The 24,374-nt window shown below is 58.5% G+C and overlaps 1 protein-coding gene across 1 annotated transcript; it reads left to right on the plus strand.

The window, feature by feature from the left end:
- Positions 1 to 5,226: 5,226 nt before the first annotated feature.
- ARID3C (AT-rich interaction domain 3C) lies at positions 5,227 to 24,374 on the plus strand. The gene is made up of 8 exons (XM_048292964.1): positions 5,227 to 5,449; positions 6,075 to 6,404; positions 17,504 to 17,576; positions 21,212 to 21,395; positions 21,605 to 21,849; positions 22,162 to 22,431; positions 22,619 to 22,708; positions 23,537 to 24,374. Exons 1-8 carry the CDS (start codon positions 5,411 to 5,413, stop codon positions 23,677 to 23,679), a joined length of 1,374 nt encoding a protein of 457 aa, XP_048148921.1. The 5' UTR covers positions 5,227 to 5,410; the 3' UTR covers positions 23,680 to 24,374.

Consider the following 24,374-nt stretch of genomic DNA (forward strand, 5'->3'; position numbering starts at 1 on the left):
TGCTGAGCCCTGCTATGGTGAAGGCCAGCTCTGGGACAGGAGTCCTACTGACAGCTGGGTGTCCCTGGAGAAGCTGACATCATCCCACTCAGGGTCCTGGGAGCCGTGGGTACAGCGCTGGGCAGGATCAGCCCTGTCTCAGCTCCCGGGGATTGGCAGAAGATGGTGCTGTTACTCCTCTCGCCACTGCGGTCACTGGTGACCGAAAGCCTGGGCTGGTGCCAGGTCCCCACTTCCATGGGCAGTCCCGTGCTCAGGGGGCTTCATCCTTCTGAGGCATAGTGCCAATGCTGAGTCTGTGGTCCCGCGAGGGTGGTTGGACCCACACATAGCAGGTGGTGGTTTTGAGAGGTTTGCACAGATACACACTCACAGGTGTGCACACATGCTGTCAGACACATCTCTGTGTGTGTGTGTGTGTGTGTGTGTGTGTGTTCACAGGTCGTGTGTGTGTATAGGTAGAATAGTTTTCAGGTGGGTGTGGGCACAACAGGTGGGGCTGGCACACGTTTGTAAATAGGTAGAACAAGCCTGTCCATAGAATCAGAACAACTGCAGGCGTGTGAGTGTGGGTAGGACATGTGTGCTGGGCGTAGTCAGAAGAGGTTTGTTCCTGCGCGTGTGTGTGCCCGTGCAGGTGGCACAAGCGTGTCACACCTGTGCGTGTGCACAGCCACAATGCTCGTGGCAGCAGACGTGCACCCCGTGTGCTCAGGGACAGGCGGGCTCTGTGTGTGTGTGTGTGTGTGTGCGCGCACATGGGCAGGCTCTGTGTGTGCACGTGTGTGTTCCTGTGGGCTGCCAGGCCACCCTGGCCCCACACCAGGCTCGTTCCCTGGGCTTTAGCAGGGAACACGAGCAATCCCAGCCAAGCTGGCCCGCGCAGCAAGGCGCTAACTCAGCAGCTCGTATCAATACCGCTCCACTTACAGCGAAGGCCGCGTAATGAAAATCCGATGGGCACGCTGGTGGGAGTAAATAAGTATGCCATTAAAATAAGAAAATCAAAGCTCTGGACAGGTCTTTTCTCTTGCCCATTGATTTCTTTTATTACGGAAATATTGCTGCTAAATAACATTAGTGTGAACAATCTCAGCAGTGTTTTCTGTAGCGCCCGTGTCAATAACTCCATCACGGGCGGGGGATCCCCCCCAGCCTGGCCGCAGGGCCAGCAGCCCTGTCCATGCAAAAGGCTGCTCTGGGGATGCCTTCTTCAACATTCCCAGCTCAGCTGGGATGTGCCAAGCAGAGAAACTACACAACACAGGGTGGCTCAGGCAGATGCCAGCAGGGTGGAGCTGGGCTTGCACCCAGGAACCCTGGCTGCTCTGCTGCAGCAGGAGGGGTTCTCCTCATCCCAGCATGGAGCACTGATTGCCAGGCATTCATTAAAGGGTCACAAAAACATCCCTTTGGCGTTTGCAGCCTCTTAATAAGATAAGTGTCTCCAATGACCAGCAGAGAAGAGATGAGTTCTGGACACAGCAAGTTCAGGCTATTGGTGCCTCTGCCCCTTCTTCCCCTGCCTCCTTATCCATGCCTGAGTCCATGCTGGCCTGATCCAGCTGCCTGCAGCTTGCCATCATTTGCCATCATTGCCATTCTCACAGAGAAACTGAGGCATGGGTTGGAAGCTCATCTGCAATCACCCAGCTGCAGCACAGCCCCTGTGCCAGGGCCAAGGCTTGCTCCTTTCCCCCTTGGCTGCCCAGGCACACAGCATCCTTCAAAATGACCACAGGCAGCAGGGACATCCTTGGAGAGCCAGAGGATGTGACCAGGACACACAGGAAATACGCACCCTTTGGTGTCCAGAGGCCAGAAGGGACCCCAGAGCACATCAGAGGACACCAAACCTTTATGGAGTGGCTGGAGGTGGGCAAGGAGAGTCAGCCATGGGCATCTGCACCCCACATCTGGCTCTACCCCAATCGCAGCTGAAGTGACCACGAGTGGCATCTTCCCGAGCTGTCACCAGGACAAATGCACATCCCTGCCCTCCTAGCACCTTACCCCTGCAACTTGCTTTATCTTGCTGTCCCTCCACATGCAGTGGGTATTGATCAGCCCGCAGGATCTATCTCTCGATTCTTCCTGCAGTATCTCTCTGCTCCAAGTATCTCTCACTCTGCTCCGCTGTCTGCTGTGCCCATCTATACCTCCACTATCTGTCTGTGCTGCCTCAGCCACAGCCATCGATAGCCATTTGGGGAATTTCTCTCCAGCTGGGAGCATCCCCAGACCCCAGCGGTGCAAAATGCTGAGCAGGGGGGCGAAGGGGACACAGTCCTGCTTGCTTGCCCCAAGGAGACCCTGAGCACAGACATACTTCATGACACTTGTGCAGAACCCCAGAACTGCTGTTATCACTGTGGAGGTTCTAGAGAGGAACTGAGCAGGACAGGTCCCTTGCTGGCCAGGCCCAAGGCGACGGGACACGCTGCACCCCCTGGCGACCTTGGTGTTGCCACTAGCTGGCCTAGCCACATCCCCCAACCCTGGGTGCTAAACTGACCCAAGCACCCTAACCCCTCTGCCTTGCAGAACCGGAGCTTCCCCAAACACTTGGGTTCCAGTTGGGCCGCGGAGAAGTCACCAGGGGTGTCTCATTCCACCCAGCCCAGCTTTCAGGTTGCAGGGGATGAGTCACAACCCAGAGCAGAGAGTGCAGCACCCTAGAGTGCAAGGCTCCTCCAAGGGAGGCTGGAGCCATGTGGCATGGATTCCTGTGCAATGAGTCCTGAGGGTCATCTGGCCCTGTGGATCCCTCTGAAACAGGGCCAGGTCTCATCTTCCCAGTGGAAATTCAACAGGAATGCCATACTGACAAACTAACATTGACAGGGGCTGGCAAGCGCCGGGAGGTCCCTACCACTGCCGCAGAGGGATGGGATGGGCCAGTGCAAGCTACAGCTGTCCAGCCCTGAAATAGGACGGCCGACAGCTAATTTATCTCCTGCGCAAAGATAAACAGCACCTGGGGGCCCTGCGGGGTCGGGAGCTGCCCTGCTCTCCCAGGGAAGGGTCTGATTTTTCCAGGAGAGCCTCCCTGGTGGGCATGGTGCACTATGTCAAATGCTGCTGAGGTGCTAGGAGCTTAAGGAGCCCTGACAGTGACCAGTGCCATGGCAGGACATGGGGTAGTTTCTCAAGAGATGCTCATGGGGAAGGTGGTGAGCCCAGAAGCAGCAGTTTTTCCCTGCAGAGGGAAGTGGCGAAGTGGACAGAGCTGGTCCATGGAGCCTGAGAGCCAAGTCAGCTCCTGTTACAGCCACAGCCAGTGGCTGTTTTTCCTCAAGATGCTTGGAGGAAAAGGGAGGACTTGGCTCATGCTGGCTGCCCCTGACCCCTGCAGCACACTGGTGGCCATGGAGGGGACAGAGCTACCAGCCCTTGGCACCCAACCTCCTGTCATCCCATGCCACCAAAACCCAGTGCAGCAGTATGAAGTCTCAGTGACAAACTGCTCTGGCTGTGGGATGGGACTAAAGCCATAGTCCCTTGTGTCCCAGTGTTGTGGGGTAATGCTGCTCCCCAGCTGCAAACCCTGCAGCTGCCCCGGCCAAAAAAAGCCCAAGGAAGAGCAGGCACCTCCTTTGCCTCCTGGCAAAGTTTTCTCCATAGAAAAAGGGGTCAGGAAAAACTGTCAGGCAGGTGGAGGGAGAGGAAGGAAACAGTCTAGGGATGTTGCCAGCAGGCAGCACCCAGCGCAGTGAGGTGCTGTGCTCTCACCTCAGCTTACATCCTTGTCTGACATCTGGAGACACACTTGATGATACTCCGGTGCCACAGTTTACTCCACTGCGAGCAGGGACACAGAGCAAGCCAGGAGCATTGAGACACTCCAGTGACAGAGATACGGCTGTGTTCTACCCACGCCAGGAAGCCTCTTTGGGCATCCAGCCCACATTGCAGTCTGACCCCTTCAGCCAGGGGCCAGGCACCCACAGCACCTCTCACAAAGATCCCTCAGAAGTCCCAGCCTCAGGGTCACGGGTCATGCTGCTGTGACCCCCCCAGCTCTCAAGGATGGAGCTCAGGGTTCAGCATTTGGAGCTTGCCCCAAACACCCTTTTGCACCTGCACATGGATTGATAGCATGAGTGCACACACCCACCTCCCCCAAAAAGGCACACGTGCACATGCCTGCCCCTCCTACCCTCCCAACAGAGATTGCACACACCAACAAGTGAACTCACAAAAGCACACACCCAGCTCCCCACGGACATATATACAGCATTTATTATTGTCCCCAAGAGCAAACACACGTGTGTGCATACACTGCAGGCGCTCAGCCCCTCTGACAGTGCACATGGCTGCACACACGCGTGTGCATGGTTATTGCTCCATGTGATGGACACACATCCTCCACACGCACCTTCAGGGCGTACACACACCTTAAACACCGGGCACACTCGCCTTGGTGTGGGGGGGCTCCCGTACCGACATGTATAATGCATTCACCTCTCCCGGTATGCACAGGCACAGGGGTGCTCAGACCCCCTGCACACACACACGTGTGTTAGACCCCAGTGTGCACAGGCACGGGGGTGCTCAGACCCCCTGCACACACACACGTGTGTTAGACCCCAGTGTGCACAGGCACGGGGGTGCTCAGACCCCCTGCACACACACACGTGTGTTAGACCCCAGTGTGCACAGGCACGGGGGTGCTCAGACCCCCTGCACACACACACCTATGGGGGGAAGGTCATCCATCCCACTGTGCACACAGGTACGCACACAGGCAATGAACACACGCACATACCTTCCCCCAGCACACACAGGTATCTACACACACACCGACAGACGCTCTAAAAAGTGTGCGATGAGTGCAGCATCCTCTTACAGGATGCAGAGACCCCTCGCACACCCCACCTTCACGTTTCCCGCTCCTCACACATCTATGTGTGCACCCCCGGACAGCCTGCACACACCCCCATGCACTCCCCTCGTCCAGCACCCACACACAGGCACAGGCTGGGGGTCACCCAGCCCGCTACGCCCCCGGTCCGGCTCCTGCGGCGGCCCCGCGCAGGGCGGCCCGGGGCCGGCTCTCGGCGGGCCGGTCCGGGGCGATCCCGCGGGGCGGCCGCAAGCCCAGCCCTCCCCGGGTGACTCCCTAGACGTGCGCTGGCAAATGGGAGCGGGGAGGGGTGTTGCTGTCTGACGGCCACTTGTTGCAAAAAAAAAAAAAAAAAAAAAAAAAGGGGAAAAAAAAAAGGAAGAAAGAGAGAAAGAAAGAAAAGAGGGAAAAATCCCACCCACCCTCATCTGCTGCGGAATAAAAGAAATATCGGCGGGCGCGGCGCCATGTGAGCGGCGGGCCGGGGCCGGGACCGGGCGGAGCAGCCGGCCGTGCCCCCCGGGACGGCGGGGCGAGCCCCGGGCGGCGCTCGGAGCCGGCGGCATGGTGGAAAACCCCAGCCTGGCGGCCAAACCCGCCCTGGTGAGGGACGGAGCGGCCGGAGGGGCCCCGGCGACGCGGGGGTGCATGGTGGGAGCGGGGTAGGGACACCCGGGATCCCCGGTGGGAGCGGGAGGGGGTCCCGAGAGCACAGGGCGCCCGGTGAGACCTTCCGCGGGATCGGGACGGGGTCACCGGCGGGGACGGGGCTGTGGGGGACTCGGTAGGAGATGGTTCCCGGTGGGACCGTCGGGGCGGATGTCTCCGTTGGGACCGGGGAGGGAAGTGGTCCTCGGTAGGACGCGGTTCCCAGTGGAACTGGAGCGGGGGTGCCAGCAAGACGTGGGTCCCCAGCGCGATCGAGGAAGGAGGCTCCCCGCGAGACAGCGACGAGGTTCGCGGGTCGGAGCCGTCCCCGGTAGGAGCGGGGGATGTGGTGCCGGAGGGCCGGGTCCCCCCCGGGGCAGGGTGCCGGTGGTCCCGGCGGGGGACGCAGCCCCTCCGGCGGCGGGAGCCGCGCCCGGCGCGGTGAAGGTTCCGCTGGCAACTTTTGGGCAAGGCCCCCGGGAGCGGCGGGGAGAGCGGGTGGGGTGGGGGGTGCTTCCTCCCCTCCCTCCTCCTCCTCCGGCTCCGGCGGCGGCGCTGAGGCCGTGCCCTGTGCCCGCAGCCGGCCGCCCCGCCGCGGGGACCGGGGCCGGCGGGTGGGCTGCGCTTGGCGGCGGTGATGGAGAGCCTGCAGCGGCAGCAGGCGGCCCGCTTAGCCCGCGGCCCCGACGGCGCTCCCCGACGGCCCCCGGTCGAGCCCGGCCCCGGCCCCGGGCCGCCGCCCGCCGCTCCCCGCCGCCGCCTGGCCTCCGGCCCGCGCCCGCCGCCCGCCGCTGCGGGGGAGGAGGAGGAGGAGGAGGAGGAGGAAGAGGAGGAGGAGGAAGAAGGGGAGCCCCGCGACCCACCGCCGCCCCCGCACCACGAATGGACCTACGAGGAGCAGTTCAAGCAGGTAAGGAGGCATCGCTGCCCCGGCACCGGCTGCTCCGGGCACTCATCCCCGGTGTCCCACCATAGTCCCCAAACTCGGGTTCAGCTTTCTCTGAAGGGACATCTCTTATGCCCCCCTACTGCTCCCAAACCCTGTCTCCGTCCCACCCTAAATGGGCAACACCACGCCCCAGCCCAGACCCACCCCAAGCAGACATCCCCCATATCCCCATTAACCCCAGACATTATTGAAACGCCACCCTAAATGAAACCCCCCAGTACTCATCCAGTGTCCCCAGACCTCATCCTCCCCTAAATGGGTACCCCCTGAATGCTCCTCACTGCCCCTGTCCCTAAGCCCCCTCATGTCCCTGCTACCAAACCCCATCTCAACCCTGCTTCATGACCCCACCTCCTCTGTGTCCCCTGTGCCTGTCCACAGGCCCTGAATCATGGCAGGGTGCCTAGTGTCCAGGCATCTCCTGTGCCTGCCCTGATCTCTGCCAGCTCCATCCCTGGTACTTTCCATAATGGGTGAAACAGGCTGACCCCTGTCCATGGAGGTTTTGCAGGGCAAGAGCTCTGGTGTGTGGTCACCCCAAGGAGCTGGCGAGGCATGGAGCTGAGTTCTCTTGTGTCCCAGCAAGAGCCAAGGCATATTGTGGTCGGTCAGTGCAGCTCACTGATTTCCTGTACTGGAGGGAGCAGCACATACACCCTGTCGCCTCATTCCTGGTGGGTGTAGGGGACGCCCCTTTGTAAGTGAGATCTGGCACAGGGAAAGGGCTTCAGGGGCTCCTATAAAGGATGGAAGAAGGGTCTCTCTGTATTTAATGTGTGTGGATCTCATCCGAGCTGTGTTGTGCAAGCTCTGGTTTGCAGACAGCGGGTGTCTCTCCATGCAAGTGTGGGGGCACGGAGTGCACAGCACCAGGGCAGGTTTGTGCTCCCCGTGCGCTCAGCTTCGTTGTGGGGGAGGGAGAGGCGCAGTGGGTGACAGGGAAGGTGTAGCGAGGGGATAGAACAAACAGAGATGTCCCCATACAGCTGTTGTGTGGCTTTTTAGGATGGCGTTGATCAGGGACAGGAGCACGAGGAGACTTCCGTCTCATCCGGTTCTGGCAGGAGGAGAAGGGAACAGCAGCAGGGACCCAACTTTTGGCTGCTGTGGGGGCATGCTGCTGCCTTCTCTGCTTCGAATTGCTCAATTGTTGTTATTTGGAGGGGCCGGGGCTCATTCCCTGCCCACAAGGCGGAAGATAGAGGTGCAGACAGGGCACGGGCAGCACATGTCCCCGGCCGTGCCCGGGGATGCTGCCAGCGCCTGACACTGCCGTGAAGCAGCGCGGGGACGGCCGGGGAGGGTGAGCTGCACAGGCCAAACAGCTCGTCCGGGAAGTGTTACATTACACCCCGCTGCACAGAAAAAGGCTGACTGTCCGGTTCCCGGGGTCAGCCGGGAGGTGGGAAACAGCTCCTCCCTCCCAGGGAGGCTAGAGAAAGCATCCGCGGCATTTCTCGTCCTTCAACCTCCCGCCCTGCCCCTGTCTGGGGCTGCCCGCGCCCCTTGTGCAGGGCAGGAATGTTGTGAATACTGGGAGAGGGATGACAGGAGAGGCTGGAGTGCAGGATAAATCCTGCCACTGCTTCTCAGGGTGAGAGCTGGCTTGTTCCTTGTTTGCTCTCTTTGGTTTTTTCCAACCCTGATCGGAAAAGCGATGGACCCCTCATCCAGAGACCCACACCTGGGTTTCCCACCTGGTGGCATGTCCCAGCCAGGGAACAATGGGATGTCTTTCTGCAGTGTGGAACAGGCTGCGGTGCCAGCTTGCTTTGGGGTCTGCAGGGTGGCTGTCACTCCTGTCCCTCCCCAGAGATCATGCAGGAGGGGACATGTCCCTGCTGGGTCCTCCCCAGGCTGCAGGGCTGTGGCTCACCCAGCCTGGGGAACAGGTTCTCCACTCTATGCAGGGACTAAATGGGGAGGGTGGCTGTGCTTCAGCTTTTGGAGGTTTCGCAGGGGCTGGGCTGTGATGCTGTGGGGGAAGTGGGGGGGAGCAGCATGTGTCTGCTGGAAAGCTGCTGGGGCAGTGGCAGTGTGGTTATGAGGGTCCTGGAGCTGGAGAGAGACCCTGTAGTGGCCAGAGCTGTATTTCCCACCAGGACTCCCTGCTTGAAACTGCCCCAAGCCATCATGGCATCACGCGGGGTGGGGTTCAGGGCTTGTCTCTGCTCTCATCCTCCTGGACTGGGGGCACAGCTAAGTGAACAGAGACCACCAAATCCATGTAATTTGGGAGAAAATGAGCAGAGAGTCACTTCCCCATCTCTCTGCAGTGGGGAGGGTGTCTTGATGGGGATGGGGTGGGAGGTTGGTGTGGGACCAGCCAGTGAAGGGTTTCCACTCAGCGCAGTTGTGCTAAAAAGAGAGCAGAGGACGAGGTTGTTGTGGCCAAACCCATTGAGGGTTCATGGGCAAATGCTCCTTTGCAAAGAGGAGCTTTTTGGGGAAATACTGCACATCTATGCCATGGTTTTATATGCTTCCTGAGGCGCTGGTTTGGGGAGGGGGAGCTGGTGAGACCTTTGCTCTGACTGGGAGGGCCACTCTGATGTTACGAGGCTGAGAGACCCCCTCACCCCTGCCTCTTGCATCAGCTCCCGGCGCCGGTTTATGTACATTGATAAGGACACATGGGTCCTGGGCAAAGGTCTGGGAGGTCTCCACACCCAGCGCTGTCAGGCAGACCCAGCCCTGAGGTGAGGGGCACCACGTGGGGTCCGATTGTGCACTAGCCATGAACCCCAGCTTCCCTGAGGACTGGGATGCCTCTAAGTTTTAATTCTGTGGTGCTGCATTATGTTTGACTTGGAGGGCATGGGTAAGAGCCTGGCATTTCTGGGGCCAAGCTCAGCTCCATGAATTCAGCTTTTGCCCTAGGAAAACCATGCATACAGACAGGGCATGAGTGCCCTGGTTTCCTCCAAGTGACAGAAGAACAGCACCAGAACCCGGGGCTTTCTTCTCCATCCCCCAGGGTGGGAGGGACTGGAACATCTGGGCTTTGCATCCAGCTCTCTGTCAGCTGAGAGGATGCCCTCCCTGCCAGGGCCCCTCCAGCATGTTCACACCCATCTGTGGCTGGGGGGATCAGGATCCTCTGAAGCTCCTTCCTCCCTGCCCAGGAGCAGCTGCAGGGGGTGAGCCCCAGCCAGCCCTTCAGGAACTCTGGGCTGTCTAGTGGCCTCAGCAGTTAATTTGGGGGTGGCTGGTTTTGCCAGCAGCTGTTTGCTATTATCCTCAGCCTAACCGTGGTGTGGCTGTTCCTCCTTCCCTGCCTCCCCCTGATGCCAGCAGTTGCCTCTTGCACCCACCCACCTGTCCTTCACATGCATTTAGGGAGAGCTTGCCAGCTGTGAATGTGTGCACTTGCATCTCAAAGCCTGGAGGTGTTTGCCCCTATAGCCAAAGACCTCCTTGTGCCACAGAGGGTCATCCCAAAATGGGTGGAAGGGTCTGTGGTGTGCACCCTCCTGCCTCTATCCCTGTTGCTTTCGCCTGTGGTGTTGTCCCTGGAGGTGGGGGAAATAGAGGCAGGAACGTTCAGGGAATGGAGGTGGCTGAAGAGGGGGACCCTGAGGAGAGGGTAGTGGTCTTCATGCCACAGCCCCCTCTTCGCCGCCAGTGCATCTTCAACCTAGGTGCAGGACCAAGGGCTCCCAGGGCTAAATTGGAGGGTCTCTGGTTACACTGCAGAGGCAGGGAGGGGGGATGGACACTGTTTGCTCCTGTCCGTGTCTGCCTGGAGGCTTTTCTCCAGCAAACCTGTGAGCAGAGCTCTGCCCCTAATCTGGGACCACCTGCAGCAGGGAGGTGGTGTCAGCACTGAGGGTCAGTGTGCTGATCCTTGGGGCTCCAACAGCTCTGGCAACCCAGCACCAGTGGAGGGCACAGGACAGGGTCAGGGGGCTGCTGGGGTATGTCTGGCAATGCACACAGAGGTGTTCTGGGGGTCTGTGTGCCCACAGACCAACATGAGTGTGTGCATCTGTATAAACACAAACGTAAGCAGGGGGTACGTGTGTGTGCGTGAGCCCACGTGAGTACCCCTCTGTGTAGGGATCCTTGGGAGACCCTGTGTGTCTGTATGGATCCATAGGAGCGTGCAAAGCGTGTGTGAGCCCATGGAAGTGCTGGAATGTGTTTGTGGGTCCATATGAGCGCACAGGTGTGCGTGGACCTGTATGGCTGTGTGTATGGCACCGTGTGTGTGTGTGCCCACACGAGTCTGAGCACACCTGCGTGTATGTCCAGGCACACGTGTGGCATCCCAGTGTATTTGGGTGTGTCGTGCCCATACCAGTGTCTCCCATGTGTGGAACTGCATGGACCCGTGCGTGCTTGAGGCAGGGTTTGAGGGCTAAGCCCCCTCCAAGGCTGCCTCTTGCCCAGCCCACAGCACTGAGCAGCCTTGGTGGGTGCCAGTGTGCTGCCCCCGCTGCTGCTCCCACTGCTGCCCCCCCAGGGCACTTCCCAGCCCCACTGGAGCCTGTGGGATGCTCAGAGCCCCAGAAGCTGTCACAACACTATCTTCCAACTGGTGGTCCCAAGGGCTTGGGATTGGGGCTCCAAAGAGATGTAAAAACTAGTTGAGGGTGTGAGAATAAAGGCACTGTGGAGGGGAGAGGAGCACCACCAGGAGCTCATTCTGAGGCTGCTTCCAGCTCCCTTCCCAGCTGCCTTCCTGAAGTTGGATGCCAGTTGAGTCTTTGGGGAGGATGCACCCCCTCATCAGCTTGGGCCTCTTTGATAATCCACTAATTGGGTTAATAATGGAGGTAAATCTCCGGTGCTGCCAGCCAGCTGGGCAGGGCTGCAGCGGGGAGGTCAGATCAGGAGTGGTGGACTCTGGTCCCAAGGGCATGGATGGATGGATGTGCACTAGGATTGTGTGTATATGTGAAGAGTGTGTAGGGGTGCATAAGTGTGCACGGGGTCTGTGCAGAGCAGGGGGAGCACGTACAGGGGCTGTGTGAGTGTACTCGGTGGGGCTGTTTGTCCAGGGTGATTGTGCACAAGGAGAGCGTGCACAAGGTGTGAAAATCTACAGAGCAGGCTGCAGTGTGCATGAGTTTGCAGAGGGTGGGCAGACTCTACACGGGAGCTGTGGAAGCCTGTTCCTTGGGGCACAGGGCACCCACTGGAAATGCCTGTGTTGGTGGGGCTGTGTTCTCCCCTGCAGACTGCAGCTTGGGGTTGCTCCATCATGGATCCAGAGCTCATATCCCATGGCTGTAGCAGGGCATGAGTGAGCACCAGCCCCAGATACTCTTTCTGCTCAGGCACACAGCTCTTCTGGAGGCCAAGGCAGGGACTGGGGTTGCTTTCACAGGGTGGGGTTGGGGGGCCACCAACCCTTCCTTCCACATCATCCCTTCAAAGAAGTTGCAGGAAGGGGAGGGGACCAGAGGTGCATGGTGGGGAGGGGGGATTGAGCAGCCAATGCACATCCCAGGCATGCACACAGCCCCCCAGTACTCACACAGCCCCACAGCAGGTGTGTGCCTGCACAGACCCCAGTGTGTGCCAGCACATGCCCCATGTGCTCACCCATGCACCGTGGGGTTCCGTGTGCGTGTCCCTCAGGGACACCTGGGATGGTGCTGGGGTGTCATGGACAGGGTCCCCTGGCTCTGATCACCCCGGGAGGTATGGAGGGTGGGGAGAGCGAGATTTGCCACCTGGCGTGGTGCTGGTGATGGAGCAGGGTCCCATGGCTCTGGTCACCCAGTAAGGGATTGAAGGAGAAGGGTGTCCCACAACTTCAGTCACCCATGGAGAGATCAGGGGCAGGGGGGGATGAGAACGGAGGGGGAGGCAGATGTGGAGAGGAAAGCAGGGATGGAGAGGGAGGCAGTGGCGTAGCAAGTGCCGGTGGGTCAGGGAGGTTAACCCGAACAAATCCACTCATTGACTCCCTGCCTGCTCAGCCATGAACGAGTAACAAGGGGCTGATCGCGGGGGACGCGTTCACCAGGAGCCGGGACCACCTTCCCCGTGCCGCAACCCCCAGACGGGACAGGGGCCATGGATGGTGCCCATGGTGGCACCGCACAGCCATGGGCACCGTATTTTCTCTGTGGGGGAGCCATGCCAGCACCCCCTGCCTCAGTTTCCCCTCCTGCGAAATGTGTTGAGCAAAAGGCTGGGGACCGTGTGAGCCCCCCCCTTCATGCCGGGGCCAGGCTATGGGTGGGGGGCTGCTGTCCCAAGGCCAGCGCTGCCAGCAACCCTTGCGCGGAGCCGGGTTAATGTTTGCAGCAGTTGCAGCAGGCAGCCCTCCCGGGAGCGGCTGCGGCGGGGAGGGGGTTTTAATGACCTGCCGGATCTGCCGCATTATCAGCGCTGATTAAACCTGCCTGCTCTATAAAGCGCCGTTAAATATTAAGCATGATGAAAGGCTTTGAGGGGGAACCACAGCGCTGGGAGAGGTCTCCAAACAGAGATGTCCGGCCCCACCAGTGGGGTGACTGCTGAGGCTGGTGGTGTTGGGATGAGCAAGCACTCCGCACCCCTCAGGGCTGTGAGGTCCGGGGAGCAGTGTCCCCCCAAGAGCTAGCACTGCCTTCGAACGCAGCCGGCCGTCCCAGCAAAGCTGTCCCGTAACCATTAACTTATTAACAACTGGTGGAAGAGGCGAGTGGTGGCTTGCAAGGTCAGGGGGTGGTTTGTGCCTGGCGGGGAGTGATCTGCCCCCCCAGCTCTGGCAGTGGGGATGGGGGAGGGACCCGCAAGCCCTTAGTTCTTTGTGTGTGCCCCATGGCTGGGGGGACTCTGGCTGTGGATACTGTTGGGATCCCTGAACCCCAGGGTGCTCAGGGCTGTGCCTCAGCTGGGAGTATGTGGATCCTGGGTATTCTGAGGCATGCCAGCAGGGCACAGGGGAGGACAGCCCGGTGTCTGGGTGCTTTGTTGTTCCCCAACCATCTTCCTGGGGAAGGATCTCAGAGGCAACAGCCGAGCTCCGGAGAGGTGCAGTGACTCCAAAACTGTACCAGCAGTCAGCCACCCGTGGTGTGTGGCTGGGGGGTGCAGGGAGGTGAGCATTACCTGGGCGCCCTGCGTGAACAGTGGCCAGATGGAAAAATTAGCAGTGCAGCTAATCAATGTGGTGTATATTAAGCAGCTCAGGGTAGGGGGGTTTGCAAGGTGGGGGGGAGCTGAGCAGGGTCCAGGGTCGATACAGCTCATATTAGGTGGATTAAATCCTGGCTGCCAATCTGAGCTCTCACTGCCAGCAGGAGGTGGCAGCTGAGCAGGGACTGTGGGGATCCCACTGAGATCACGTCCCTTGACAGCAGGGCCCAGGGGGAACTGTGTGGGGACTCACCAGGACAGGGCAAGCTGGAAGTGCCTGGGGGGTGGCTTAGCACCTCATCACATCCTTCCTCTGTCTGAGGTGTCAGCTAGGCTAAGGGGTCTCAGGGAGCCAAGCTTCATCTCTAGAAGCCCTCCTGGCTCCAGGAGAGGTATCTCCTGGGTGAGTGAGTGGTGCTAACAATGTTACTTAATCGTGGGGAGGAGGAGGAGGAGGAGGAAGCATAAGGTCTATTCACATCCTGTTAATAAACCATGTTCGACCTGCTGACCTCTAACCTCTCTGACAAACCCTGTTATCCCCATTCCTTAAGGAATATAGACATCACCATGACAATGGGATGACAGGAGGGAGCAGGTCCCAGAGCTGCACCCAGTGTGGGGTGTGGGATGAAGACACACTGAACTAGCCCTGCACCAGCACTCAGGCCAGCAGTGCCAGGTGGAGGTGGGGTGCTGCTGGGGTTCCAAGGCCAGTGGGGTGGCCAAGCACCACAGACGGGTCCCCGAGGCCAGCAGAGCAGGGCTGTGCTGCGCACCGGTGGATATTGATCCCAGGGCCTGACAGTTTAATACTTCTGTTTATAGAGGAATATAGTTACATCGATGGCATTAAATGAGTTACTAATTATATCAATACAAACACGATTAAAAGGGTCCTTGCTCATAGGTCACCGCAAGCAGGAGCCACTGGCTGTGTTGCACAACTGCCCCTGGGCAAGGCTCAGACCACTGCTCCGAGGCGCATGGCGGGGGGATGCTCTGGGGCAGCGTATGCTCTGCGGGGTCAGGGGTGCCCATCCATGTGGAGTGCCTGTCTGGGGTTGTGCATGCATGTGAGGGACTGTACGTCCCTTTTTGGAGTTGTGTGTTCCTGTTCAGGGCTCTGTGTGCCCATCTGGGGTTGTGGATGCACGTACGGGGTTTGTGTGTGCATATATGGTGTTGTGCATGTCCATTTGAGGTTGTGCGTGTCCAACTGGGGTTTGTGTGTGACTGTGCAGGGATCTGTGCCCATGTGGGTTGTGTGTGCATGTGCATAACAGACTTGTGCATGCTCCTGTGGTGTTCTGTGTGCCCCTGCGAGGCTGTGCACACCGATGCAAGGTTGTGCATGCTTGTGCAGGGTTGTACACTCCTGTTCCACCTTCTGTGCAGCACTCAGGGGGATCTCTGTCCCTGTACAGGGTTGTGCCTATGCTTGTGTGGAGCTGTGCAATGTCCACAAGGGGTTGAGTGGACCCACACAAGGCTGTGCACATTTGTGGGGTGCTGCAAGTTCAGACGTAGCTGTGCGTGCCTGTGTAGGGTTATATATGCTCACATGGGCTTGCACACCCCCATGTGGGGGTGTGTCAGCCTGTGTGGGGTTATATACATCCAAGTGAGGCATGCATCCCTGCACAGCAACTGTGTGTGACCCGGGAGACCTCTTCTCCAGCCTGAGCATCCCCAAATCTCATGGAACACCCCATACATCCCAAGCGTATCCAAGGGCCCTGCTGGCTGGTCCCCGGTTACTCACCTCTGCTCTTGTCTCCACTTAAAAGCTGACCTTTGCTCCCTGTTTGATGTAATGTGTTTTTGCATCTCAGTGCCCCACAGATAAAAGGTTAGAGGTTAATGAACAGGGGGAAAATAGGAGCCGGCCCTTGGAGATCACACCTGTTTTGGGGGCTGGAGACAGTAGCAGCCCGCTCTGGGTGGGATCCTGCTGGCTTTGATGGGAGGAGATACACGAGTGGCACCCAGGGCAGAGGTGTAGGTACTGGAGCCCATCCACTGGGTGACTCTCGGGAAGGCCATGGCTTCACCTTGCAGTGGGATGAGTGGTAGTTGCCAGTTTTGGGGGTTTGGTCCTGCCTTGACAAGCCAGATGTCAGGGGATGTCAAAGTGCTGGGTGTGGACGCCTTCCAGAGGCAAGGACAGGCAGGGAAATGCATGCAAAGCCTGGCTGACACAGCCTTCCTGGGGCAGAAATCAAAGCGGACTCCTGGAGCTCTGCTCGGAGCGTGACCTAGTTACCGTAATCAGTGGCTGGAGGAGCTCTTGGAAAGGAGCAGGCGATAAAGAGGGAGCACAGAGTGAGGCAGGGAGCACCGCAGTGGAGGGGGACAGAGTGCTGGCACCCAGGGGTCAGGGCACTCCAAGAGCACCCTGCTGCAAGGAGGGGATAGGTAAGTGGGATCCAGAAAGCAGGGAAGCAGCAAAGAAGGAGCTCCATGGAGCCAGGCAGTCAGGACCTATGGGTGTGGTGTGAGTCTGGCAGTTGTACCCCTAGATGAGGTTAGGGACAGGCAGTTAGCACTGACCTGTGAGTTACATGAGGGACTGTTAGGTGTGTCTGTTCAGTGATTGGAACCATGGGGTCTGTAGAAACATCCTCACATCCCTGTGTGTTCCCACATTCCCTCATCCCCACATCTCCGTGTCCCCGAAGTCCTTTCATCCCCACATCCCTACATTCCCATGTCCCTGCATTCATGTGTCCCCGTTGCATCCCTGCATCACCCCATCCCCATGTCCCCCCGAGTCCCTGCAACCCCATATCCCTACATTCGTGTGTCCCCACTGCATCCCCACATCCCCGTGTCCCTGCAGCCTGACGACCCTTAAGCACAGCTCCCTTTATCTGTCTGGTAAATGATGTTCTGTGTGGAGCGGGGGTGTGCTCCCTTTCTATTGGTTTTTAACGGCCTTTCCCAGCACAATTGTTTTTTAAACGACTCTATTTTGTGCCTGACTTTGTTTTCCAGCTTGCATTTCTTTGTATATGTTTTGGAAATCCATTCTGGACTGCTGAGTTTTGTTTCTTTTCAATGGCTTTAAATTCTTGCCGGGCTTGCTGGGAGGAATTGGTGTCTATAGCGTCTTCGATTGGTGCTAATTTTTCCTTCATGTGCTCTGACTTTTACTGCTGGGCCATCGATCTGGCAGGCTCCAATTTGTCATGGTCATTGAGGCACTGTGCTGGAATCAGGCGAGCCCGGACTTCCGCACGGAGCCGGCACTTCGTGTTCCTAGTGTAGGGTCTGCACTCGCCTCCCCAGTGCTGTCCCTCAGCTCAGGCTGTGTCCGTGTGTCCAGACCATCCAGCACACACAAGTATCCTCACAGCCATATGTTTGTGTCTGTGCAATCACGTGCACACGGCAGCCCCAGCACTTGCAGCTCCTTGGATGGTACTCAGTGCCATCCATGGTCGAGCCAACTTCTCCTTCCCCAGGACGGCATCAGCCCTCACAGTTTGGGTGGGGCTGTGTCCTTGTCAGGGATGAGTGCTGATGAGGTTGCTGATCCCATGCTGGGACTTGGGGAACACCAGCACTCGGCGGTGCCAGAGCAGAGCTGAGCATTGCAATCCCGGGGTTCTGCCTGGGGCTTGGGGTTTGCTGATGCCCCTGGGCTGTGGTTCTTGCACCTAAGAGGGCGAAGGGCAGGAGAAACTGAGGCGTCTCTGCAGGCGTCTCTGCAGCAAAAGTTCAAAATAATCAGTGGTTTGTGGGGAGCCCACGCCAGACGGAGGCACGGGGAGAGCCCAGCGCTGCCAGCACAGAGGGTGTGTCAGGGAATTCTGTCAGCGGTGCACAGAGAGCCTCTTGGTGCTGGCAGAGCAGGCCGGTGAGGCCAGAGGTGATGCCAGGATCTGGCACAGGCGGTGTCCAGCCCCAAGCACTGCTCCCTGTCCATTCTCACCTGCACGTGCTGGAAGCACTGACCCCTCTCTCTCTCCTGCCTCCAGCTCTACGAACTGGACGAGGACCCGAAACGCAAGGAGTTCCTGGATGACCTCTTTGGCTTCATGCAGAAGAGAGGTAAAGGTGTGGCTGGGGTGGGTGCCACTGCCACTCCTGCCTCGGCTGCTGGTGGGGGGCTCTCGGTGTGGTGTTCTCAGGCTCTGAGCTGCTCTAGGTCTCTCCAAAACCGTCAGGCAGGTCCTGCGGTGCTTCCCCTGGGCCTCCCCCCTAACCGCACGCTGGGACAGCTGTCGATGCTGGTATCCCTTGGCCATTAGCGATGCCCAGCAGGGATGCCCACTGGAAACGCCCGTTGGGGATATCCATTAACATACCCCGTGGTGACAAGCGTTAGCAACACCCGTTAATGATGGCCATTAGCAGTTTTCGGGACGTTTTAGTGATGCCTGGTGGGAACGCCCTTGGCAGCGCCCATTAGAGCTCCCCATTGCCAGCGCCTGGTGAGGATGCCCACCATCGGCACCTGTCAGCGGTGCCTACGATGTGCGGGAGTGGGGCCAGCAGTCCGGGCAGCGCCGGGCACCCAGGGGTTAAGGGCTCGCCAGCCAACCCATCCTCATCGGAAATCTTTGGTATCGGCATGGGGGGCCGAGCCGGCTCCCGGGGACTCGATAAATGCTTTAACCTTCGCCCCGCCCCCCCCGGTCGGGCCTGCGACAATTAAAAGTTGCCGAGCGCGGGCGTGTGGCCGGCCGTATTAATTAGAGCCTTTTGCTTGTGTGTGGATTAATGAACAAGCCGCTCGATAGCCAGTAAACCCCAGGCAGAGGTTAATGCCGAGCTAATTAACGGGGAAAGGCTGAGGGGGGTACGGGAGCTGCGGGGCTGGCTGTTCGAGGGGTGAGGGAGGGCAGAGAGAGGGGCAGTCGCCCACATGCCCTGCCCATTGGAAGGGTGGTGAGGGTCCCCAGCTGTCTGTGGGGCTGCAGAGACTGACTCTTGGGTTGGGCTGGGACACCACAATCTTGTTTCACTCACGGGTGTGTGGTGGGTGGCTGGCACGGCCATGGGGCTCATGCCATGGGGCGAGGCTGTAGGCGGTGGATGGGCTGGGTACTGCCCCATGGGTGCCCCCTGGCTCTGGTGCAGGGCTGTGGGGAGCAAGTGGGAAGGCCAGCACTGCTTTGGCCCCCCAGCATCCATCAGCCACAAGATTCATGGGCTGTTCTGCAGCTTCATTATCTCTCTCTCCAGAGCTAATTAACTCCCTCGCTATTGGGTCTGGGGCTAATTAAGTAAGTGCCTGCTGGTGTGGGGAGGAGGGTGGGAGTGAGCCTGATGCTTCCCTGATGGTGCTGTTCCACATCCGTCCTTGTCTGGCTGTTCCGCTCCTGTGCCCTCTGTCCCTTCTTGTCCTGTTTCTCCTACAAGTGGATGCCATCCCCCTGGGGAGGGCAGGCAGGGTGTGGGTGTACAGGTTCAGGTGTGCAGGGATGGGTGTGCATGAACCTGTTGGAGGAGACAGGGATTTTGGAGTCGGGTACCTAAGACAAAGGGGACGGAAGGGTTGAGGGGCAAGGACAGCTTCCCGAAGGCCATGAAGAGCTGGGTAAGAATAGCACCTGAGAACCACTGCAGGTGCAGCTGGGGCACCCAGAGGTGAATGGGCAGGGGACTACAACACTCAGGCTGTGTCCCCAAGGTGGCCAGGAGGGATTGATGTCCACAGGGTGAGCCCTACTGAAAGGGACTGCATCCTCCCTACTGTCTGTCAGGACAGTGTCAGCACTGATGTTTGTCAGCAGAGTGGAAAATTAGTAAGGCTGAAAAATGGGTTGGGGCAGACCCTCTGAGGCCACCCCATGGCACAAGGGCACAGCTGGCCCTGGTGGCTCGTGGTGACGCCACCACCACCATCAGATACAGGGTACAGGCAGTGGGACAGCTCATGAACACACCCCAACTTCTGTGGCACCCCAAAAGTAGTAATCAGAGATAGAAGGGGGCTATTTCTGCATTTGCTTACTGGGGTCTGCAGGGGCCCCCCATTTCCCCACCAAGCTGAGGGCCCTGCTGATAACATGGGGCCATTAATCAATCAGGGTGGTAATTGCAGCACCACAATGACTGCATCACCTCCCTGGCTGCATCGCCTCCCTGGGCTTTTGTGCCCTTTGCCCTGGCTGGGACTGGGGCCATCACTCTGCGGGGACGAAGACAGGTGCCTTTGTCAGTGGGACAGACCTCGGCCACGCACCCCGCACAGCCCTGAGATTAATGGTGAGCCACTTTTGTTAGTCACCAAGGCTGGAGAGGGGAGAGAAGAAGAAAAATCCATGGGCCATTGGCTGGGGGCTGAGACTCTGCAAACTCATTGGCATTGGGTGAGAGGGAGAGCCCTCAAACTGAGCCCCCCCGAGGTGATGGGTCTTGTGCCAGCAGCCCTGAGCAGGGCTGGTGAGCTACCGACAGCAGATATCAAGTCAATATCTCTGCCTTTCTCCCAGGAGGATAAACTCCTCTCCCCCTTCCCGACCTGGTGAACAACACAGACACACACAAAAAAAAAGTTAAATGAACTCAGTAAAAGAATAAAAAGAGCTCATTTTTCAGGCTTATGTGAAGAAGCCAAGCCAATATCAGGGCTATAAATTAGAGATGCTGGAGGATGGTGGTGAATGACGGCTTCGTTTGAGGGGCAAAGCGCAGTCGTGACAGCCTCCCTCGGCCAAATGGATGGCTTTTCAATACTGCCCGTGCCCCGCCACCTTGCAGAAGGAATAAATATGGGGTGGAATGGCACAGGACAGGACAGGGTGGGATGGGATGTGATGCTTGTCCCTCCTCTGCCCAGCTTCCAGCCAATGCCCAGACCATTGTCCCAAGGAGCCATGGAGCACAGCAAAGCTGTGGGGCTATTTGGGGGTGCTGAGAAAGTGGGGAGGGGGTTTTAACGAGACCTGGTGGCTGTGGAGACTGTGCTGGTCTGTATTGGATTCACAGAACCCTGGTGAACCCATGTCCCCTTGCCCCAAAGCCTCATTGAGGAGGGTCATGCTGGGGGACCTACTGAGGGCAGTTGAAGAGGATTTGGGGTCAGGTCTCCTGAAGCAGGGCACCAAAGCCCTTTTAGCAGAGGAGACTTCTGGGCCCATCTGTGAGGTTAAGAGGTCTGGAGCTGGAAGAGAAAACCTCTCCACAGAGAGATGGTAGGGTGAGTCCTCCTAGGAGGGTTGTGGGGGTCATCCCTCTTCAGAAAGGTTATAGGATGGGTCTTTTTTTAAAGTGTAGATGGAGTCTCTCTTTGTGGGACTCTGAAAGAGCATTACAGAGTCATTCTAGGATGCTCTGAGAGATTTTGTAGATTGGTGCTGTACAGGCAGCTCTAAGTATTGTAGAAAGACAACCTTGTCTAAGGGTGTGTGAAGGAGGCACTTTGCCTATCCCACTGTGGCTCCACATCCCAGATGAGAACATACCCAGCCCCACTGACAGCTCCATCAAAGGTGACCCTGTGCCAGCATGCTGGGGTCTCCCCTGATTTTGGGCACAGTGCCACTCTCACAGGCACCCTGGGGTCCTGCCTGCACCCCAGGTGCCTGTGAGTGCTCACCTGGGCATGGAGAGATGCACCTCCCATTGTGGGTACCTGCAGTGGCAGTGGGGGGAAGGTGGGGCTGTGATCCCAGGTAATAAGGGCCCTTGTGGGCAGCCCCCCACACCCTCTTCTGTCCCCTATGTGCCTCCGGAAGGGACACCAGTGAACCGCATCCCCATCATGGCCAAGCAAGTGCTGGACCTGTACACACTGTACCAGCTGGTGACAGACAAGGGTGGCCTGGTCGAAGTCATCAACAAGAAGATCTGGCGGGAGATCACCAAGGGCCTCAACCTACCTACCTCCATCACCAGCGCTGCCTTCACCCTCCGCACACAGTGAGTGCCTGGCAGCGGCAGCAGCCGGGGGACACCTGCCTTGGGGTACCCCAGGGCCCAGATGTCCCAGAGCCCTGGGTGGGGTCTGATATGGCATATCACAAAAGTGGTTGGAGGGCTCTGCCCCTTCCCAAGGGCTCTTTGCTCAGCATGGGGCTGTCTGGGAGATGCAGGATGCTAGATCTCCCCCTGTCTCTCTCCACGTGCAGATACATGAAGTACCTGTATCCCTATGAATGTGAGAAGCGGGCGCTCAGCTCTCCTGGAGAGCTCCAAGCTGCCATCGACAGCAACCGTCGGGAGGGGCGGAGGCAGACTTTCGGCACAGCACTCTTTAACTACTCGCCAGCCAGCACTCCAACCCTGCTGGGCACCCCCAAAATGCCTCTGCCGGCTCTTAGCATCTCCGCACACAGCTGTGGCCAGCTCAGCCAAGTGCACAGTGTTAAGAAAGGTGGGTGAGGATGCCATCTGCCTTGCAGCGACCGTCTCTTCCCAGGGATGGACACTGCTCCAGCAGCAGGGCTGTTCCCTGTCTGCCCTTGCCCTTTCTGCTTGGGGAATATAGGAAGAAATGTTGTACTTTCAGTCCCTTTCAGGGAGTGAAACAAGTGTATTTCCCCTGGCTTTGGAGGAGGACCAAGCCCAGATGTTGGGAGTGGTGGGCTGCCCTGCCCCATTGCTGGTGGGGTGGAGTTGGCACCAGCTGGGGACAGTGAGGCAGGGTGGCAATGAGGGACCTGCTGAGCTGTCTTGGTCATTGCAGAGGACGGAATGCTGGCAGCATCAGTGCCAGGGCGCATCGCTATCCCGGTGGGACTGGCTGGCCACCATCTCACAGCTGCCCAAGCAGCAGCTGCCTCACAGGCAGTGATGCTGGAGCAGCTGCGTGAGAAGCTGGAGACAGGGGAGCCCCCGGAGAAGAAGGTGGCCCTGACAGCGGAGGAGCAGCAGCGGCTGGTGCAACACGCGCTTCAGCACAACCTCCTGGCCGTGGCCTCCCAGTTCCCCATGAACGTCAAGATCTCCAACCGAGGTATGCAACCGAGATATGCAACACCTCAGCCTGGGTCATTCCTTTCCCTGGCACCCGAGGTGAAAGCAGCAGCAGCAACTGGAGAGGAGTATGGATGCCCAGAGGGACTGGGTCCCGGCTTATCTGTCTTGGACAGGTTCTTGTTTCTGTTTCGCTTAACACTCATATTGGTATTTCCTTTCCCCAGATGACAGACAGGAGACTGCATTGAACCTGTCCACCAACGGCATTAGCAGTATCAACATGTCAATAGAAATAAATGGAGTTGTCTACACAGGTAAATAGAAGGGCCGCTTGGCCTGTGTAATTGCGGCCGGGAAATCCAATAACTTATAGCCACTGCCTGGCCAGCAAGTCCTTCCTTCAATCTGATGTCTTTACTATAAAATCCATCGTAATGAAGTGGCAGGGCTTGGGGAAAGGGGGAAGGAGAAGGAGGGGGTTGACAAGGATGGAAATTGGCCCGAAGCAGGTGCTAGCAATGAAGGGCTAAAGTGGGGGATGAATGGATGGATGGATGGATGGATGGATGGATGGATGGACGGACGGACTCTGGCTGAGAAGTGACCCTGCGCCTAGGGTCATTCCGCACCCCAGGATCCTAAAGACAGGGCTTGGATTTGGGGCCATCCAAATGCTTGTGTGCCCAGAGAGTCTCTGGCTGGGTGTGGCACTTGACTGATTGCAGAGCATGGTGCAGGGAAAGATGTTGGAGTGCAGTGCTGGAGCAGAGAACCCTTTGGGATGCCAATGTGCACCAGCCTGGCTAAGCAGCCCATCCCATGACCCCCAGATCCATGCCTGTCCTGCTGAGACATCCCACAACTAAAATCGATGGCTTTTCCTTCAGAGCTTAAATATTTAACGAGCTGGAAAAGTCAGGGCTAAGCAGCATTTGGGGCTGCCAGCCAAATGGGTGCTGCGCCACCCCACAGGCTGCTCCACACTGGTGAGGATGACTGGGTTGTGGGAGACACCACAGGTGAGAGGGGGCTGAAGCCCCCATGACTCTTGGTCCCACACTCCCCAGCCTGGGTGCTGGGGGCCAGATGAGCAAATCCCCCAACCCTGGGCTTGCCGTAACCCGCTTGTTCTTGTCCTCCAGGTGTCCTGTTTGCCCGCCGGCCTTCAGCCACCCTGGCACCTGGTGGAGGGAGCACCCAGACCCGTCACAACCCCATGCCTGCCCCAAACCCCCTGCTCCCAGCCTCCTCTCAAAGCCACACTCCCACTAGCACCTCGCCATAAGGCAGATGTGGCCCCACCCTGAAAGCAGCTGGGGGTGCCCAGGGTCGGGGGGACTGAGCTGTGGGACCCAGCTGGGCCACCAGGGTGGGATGGGGACCCAAAGGTGCCTCTTGCTGCAATACTGAGCTGTGTCCATGCAAGGCTGTGAACACCCATGTGGGCCCTTTTGTCCCTTATCCCCGTGTGTGCCCTCTGACACAGACGCACACACAGACACACACAAAAGTTCCTTCCCAAGGCACCACCCCCAGGTGACCCCTGTACATCTCCTGCTGCCCTGCTGCCTGGGGGACCTCCAGGACCTGCATGCTGCATCCCCTACATCCTGCAGCCCCTAACCCACCTCAATGCACGCGCTGCTGCCCCTGTATACACCTCAACGCGTACACTGCATCCCCTATACACGCCCTTGGTGCTCACCTTTCCTCTCCATACACACCCTCTGTGCAAACACTGCAGGCACGATATTCTGCAGCCCCTATAAACCGTAGCCCCTCTACACTGCAGCCCCTATATATATACTGCACCCCCTACCCACTGCAGACGCCCCTGCCCAGCCCTCCTGCGCTGCCTGGGCTTGCTGCCTCTGCCCTGAGACACCCCCAGGGTGGTGGCATCTCAGTCTCCCAGGTCCTCAGCTCAGGAGGATCACCCTGGGGGGGCAAATAATGGGGATATTGGTGGGAATGGTGGGG

The sequence above is a fragment of the Corvus hawaiiensis genome, chromosome Z (assembly GCF_020740725.1).
Source record: "Corvus hawaiiensis isolate bCorHaw1 chromosome Z, bCorHaw1.pri.cur, whole genome shotgun sequence".
Classification (NCBI taxonomy): Eukaryota; Metazoa; Chordata; class Aves; order Passeriformes; family Corvidae; genus Corvus; species Corvus hawaiiensis.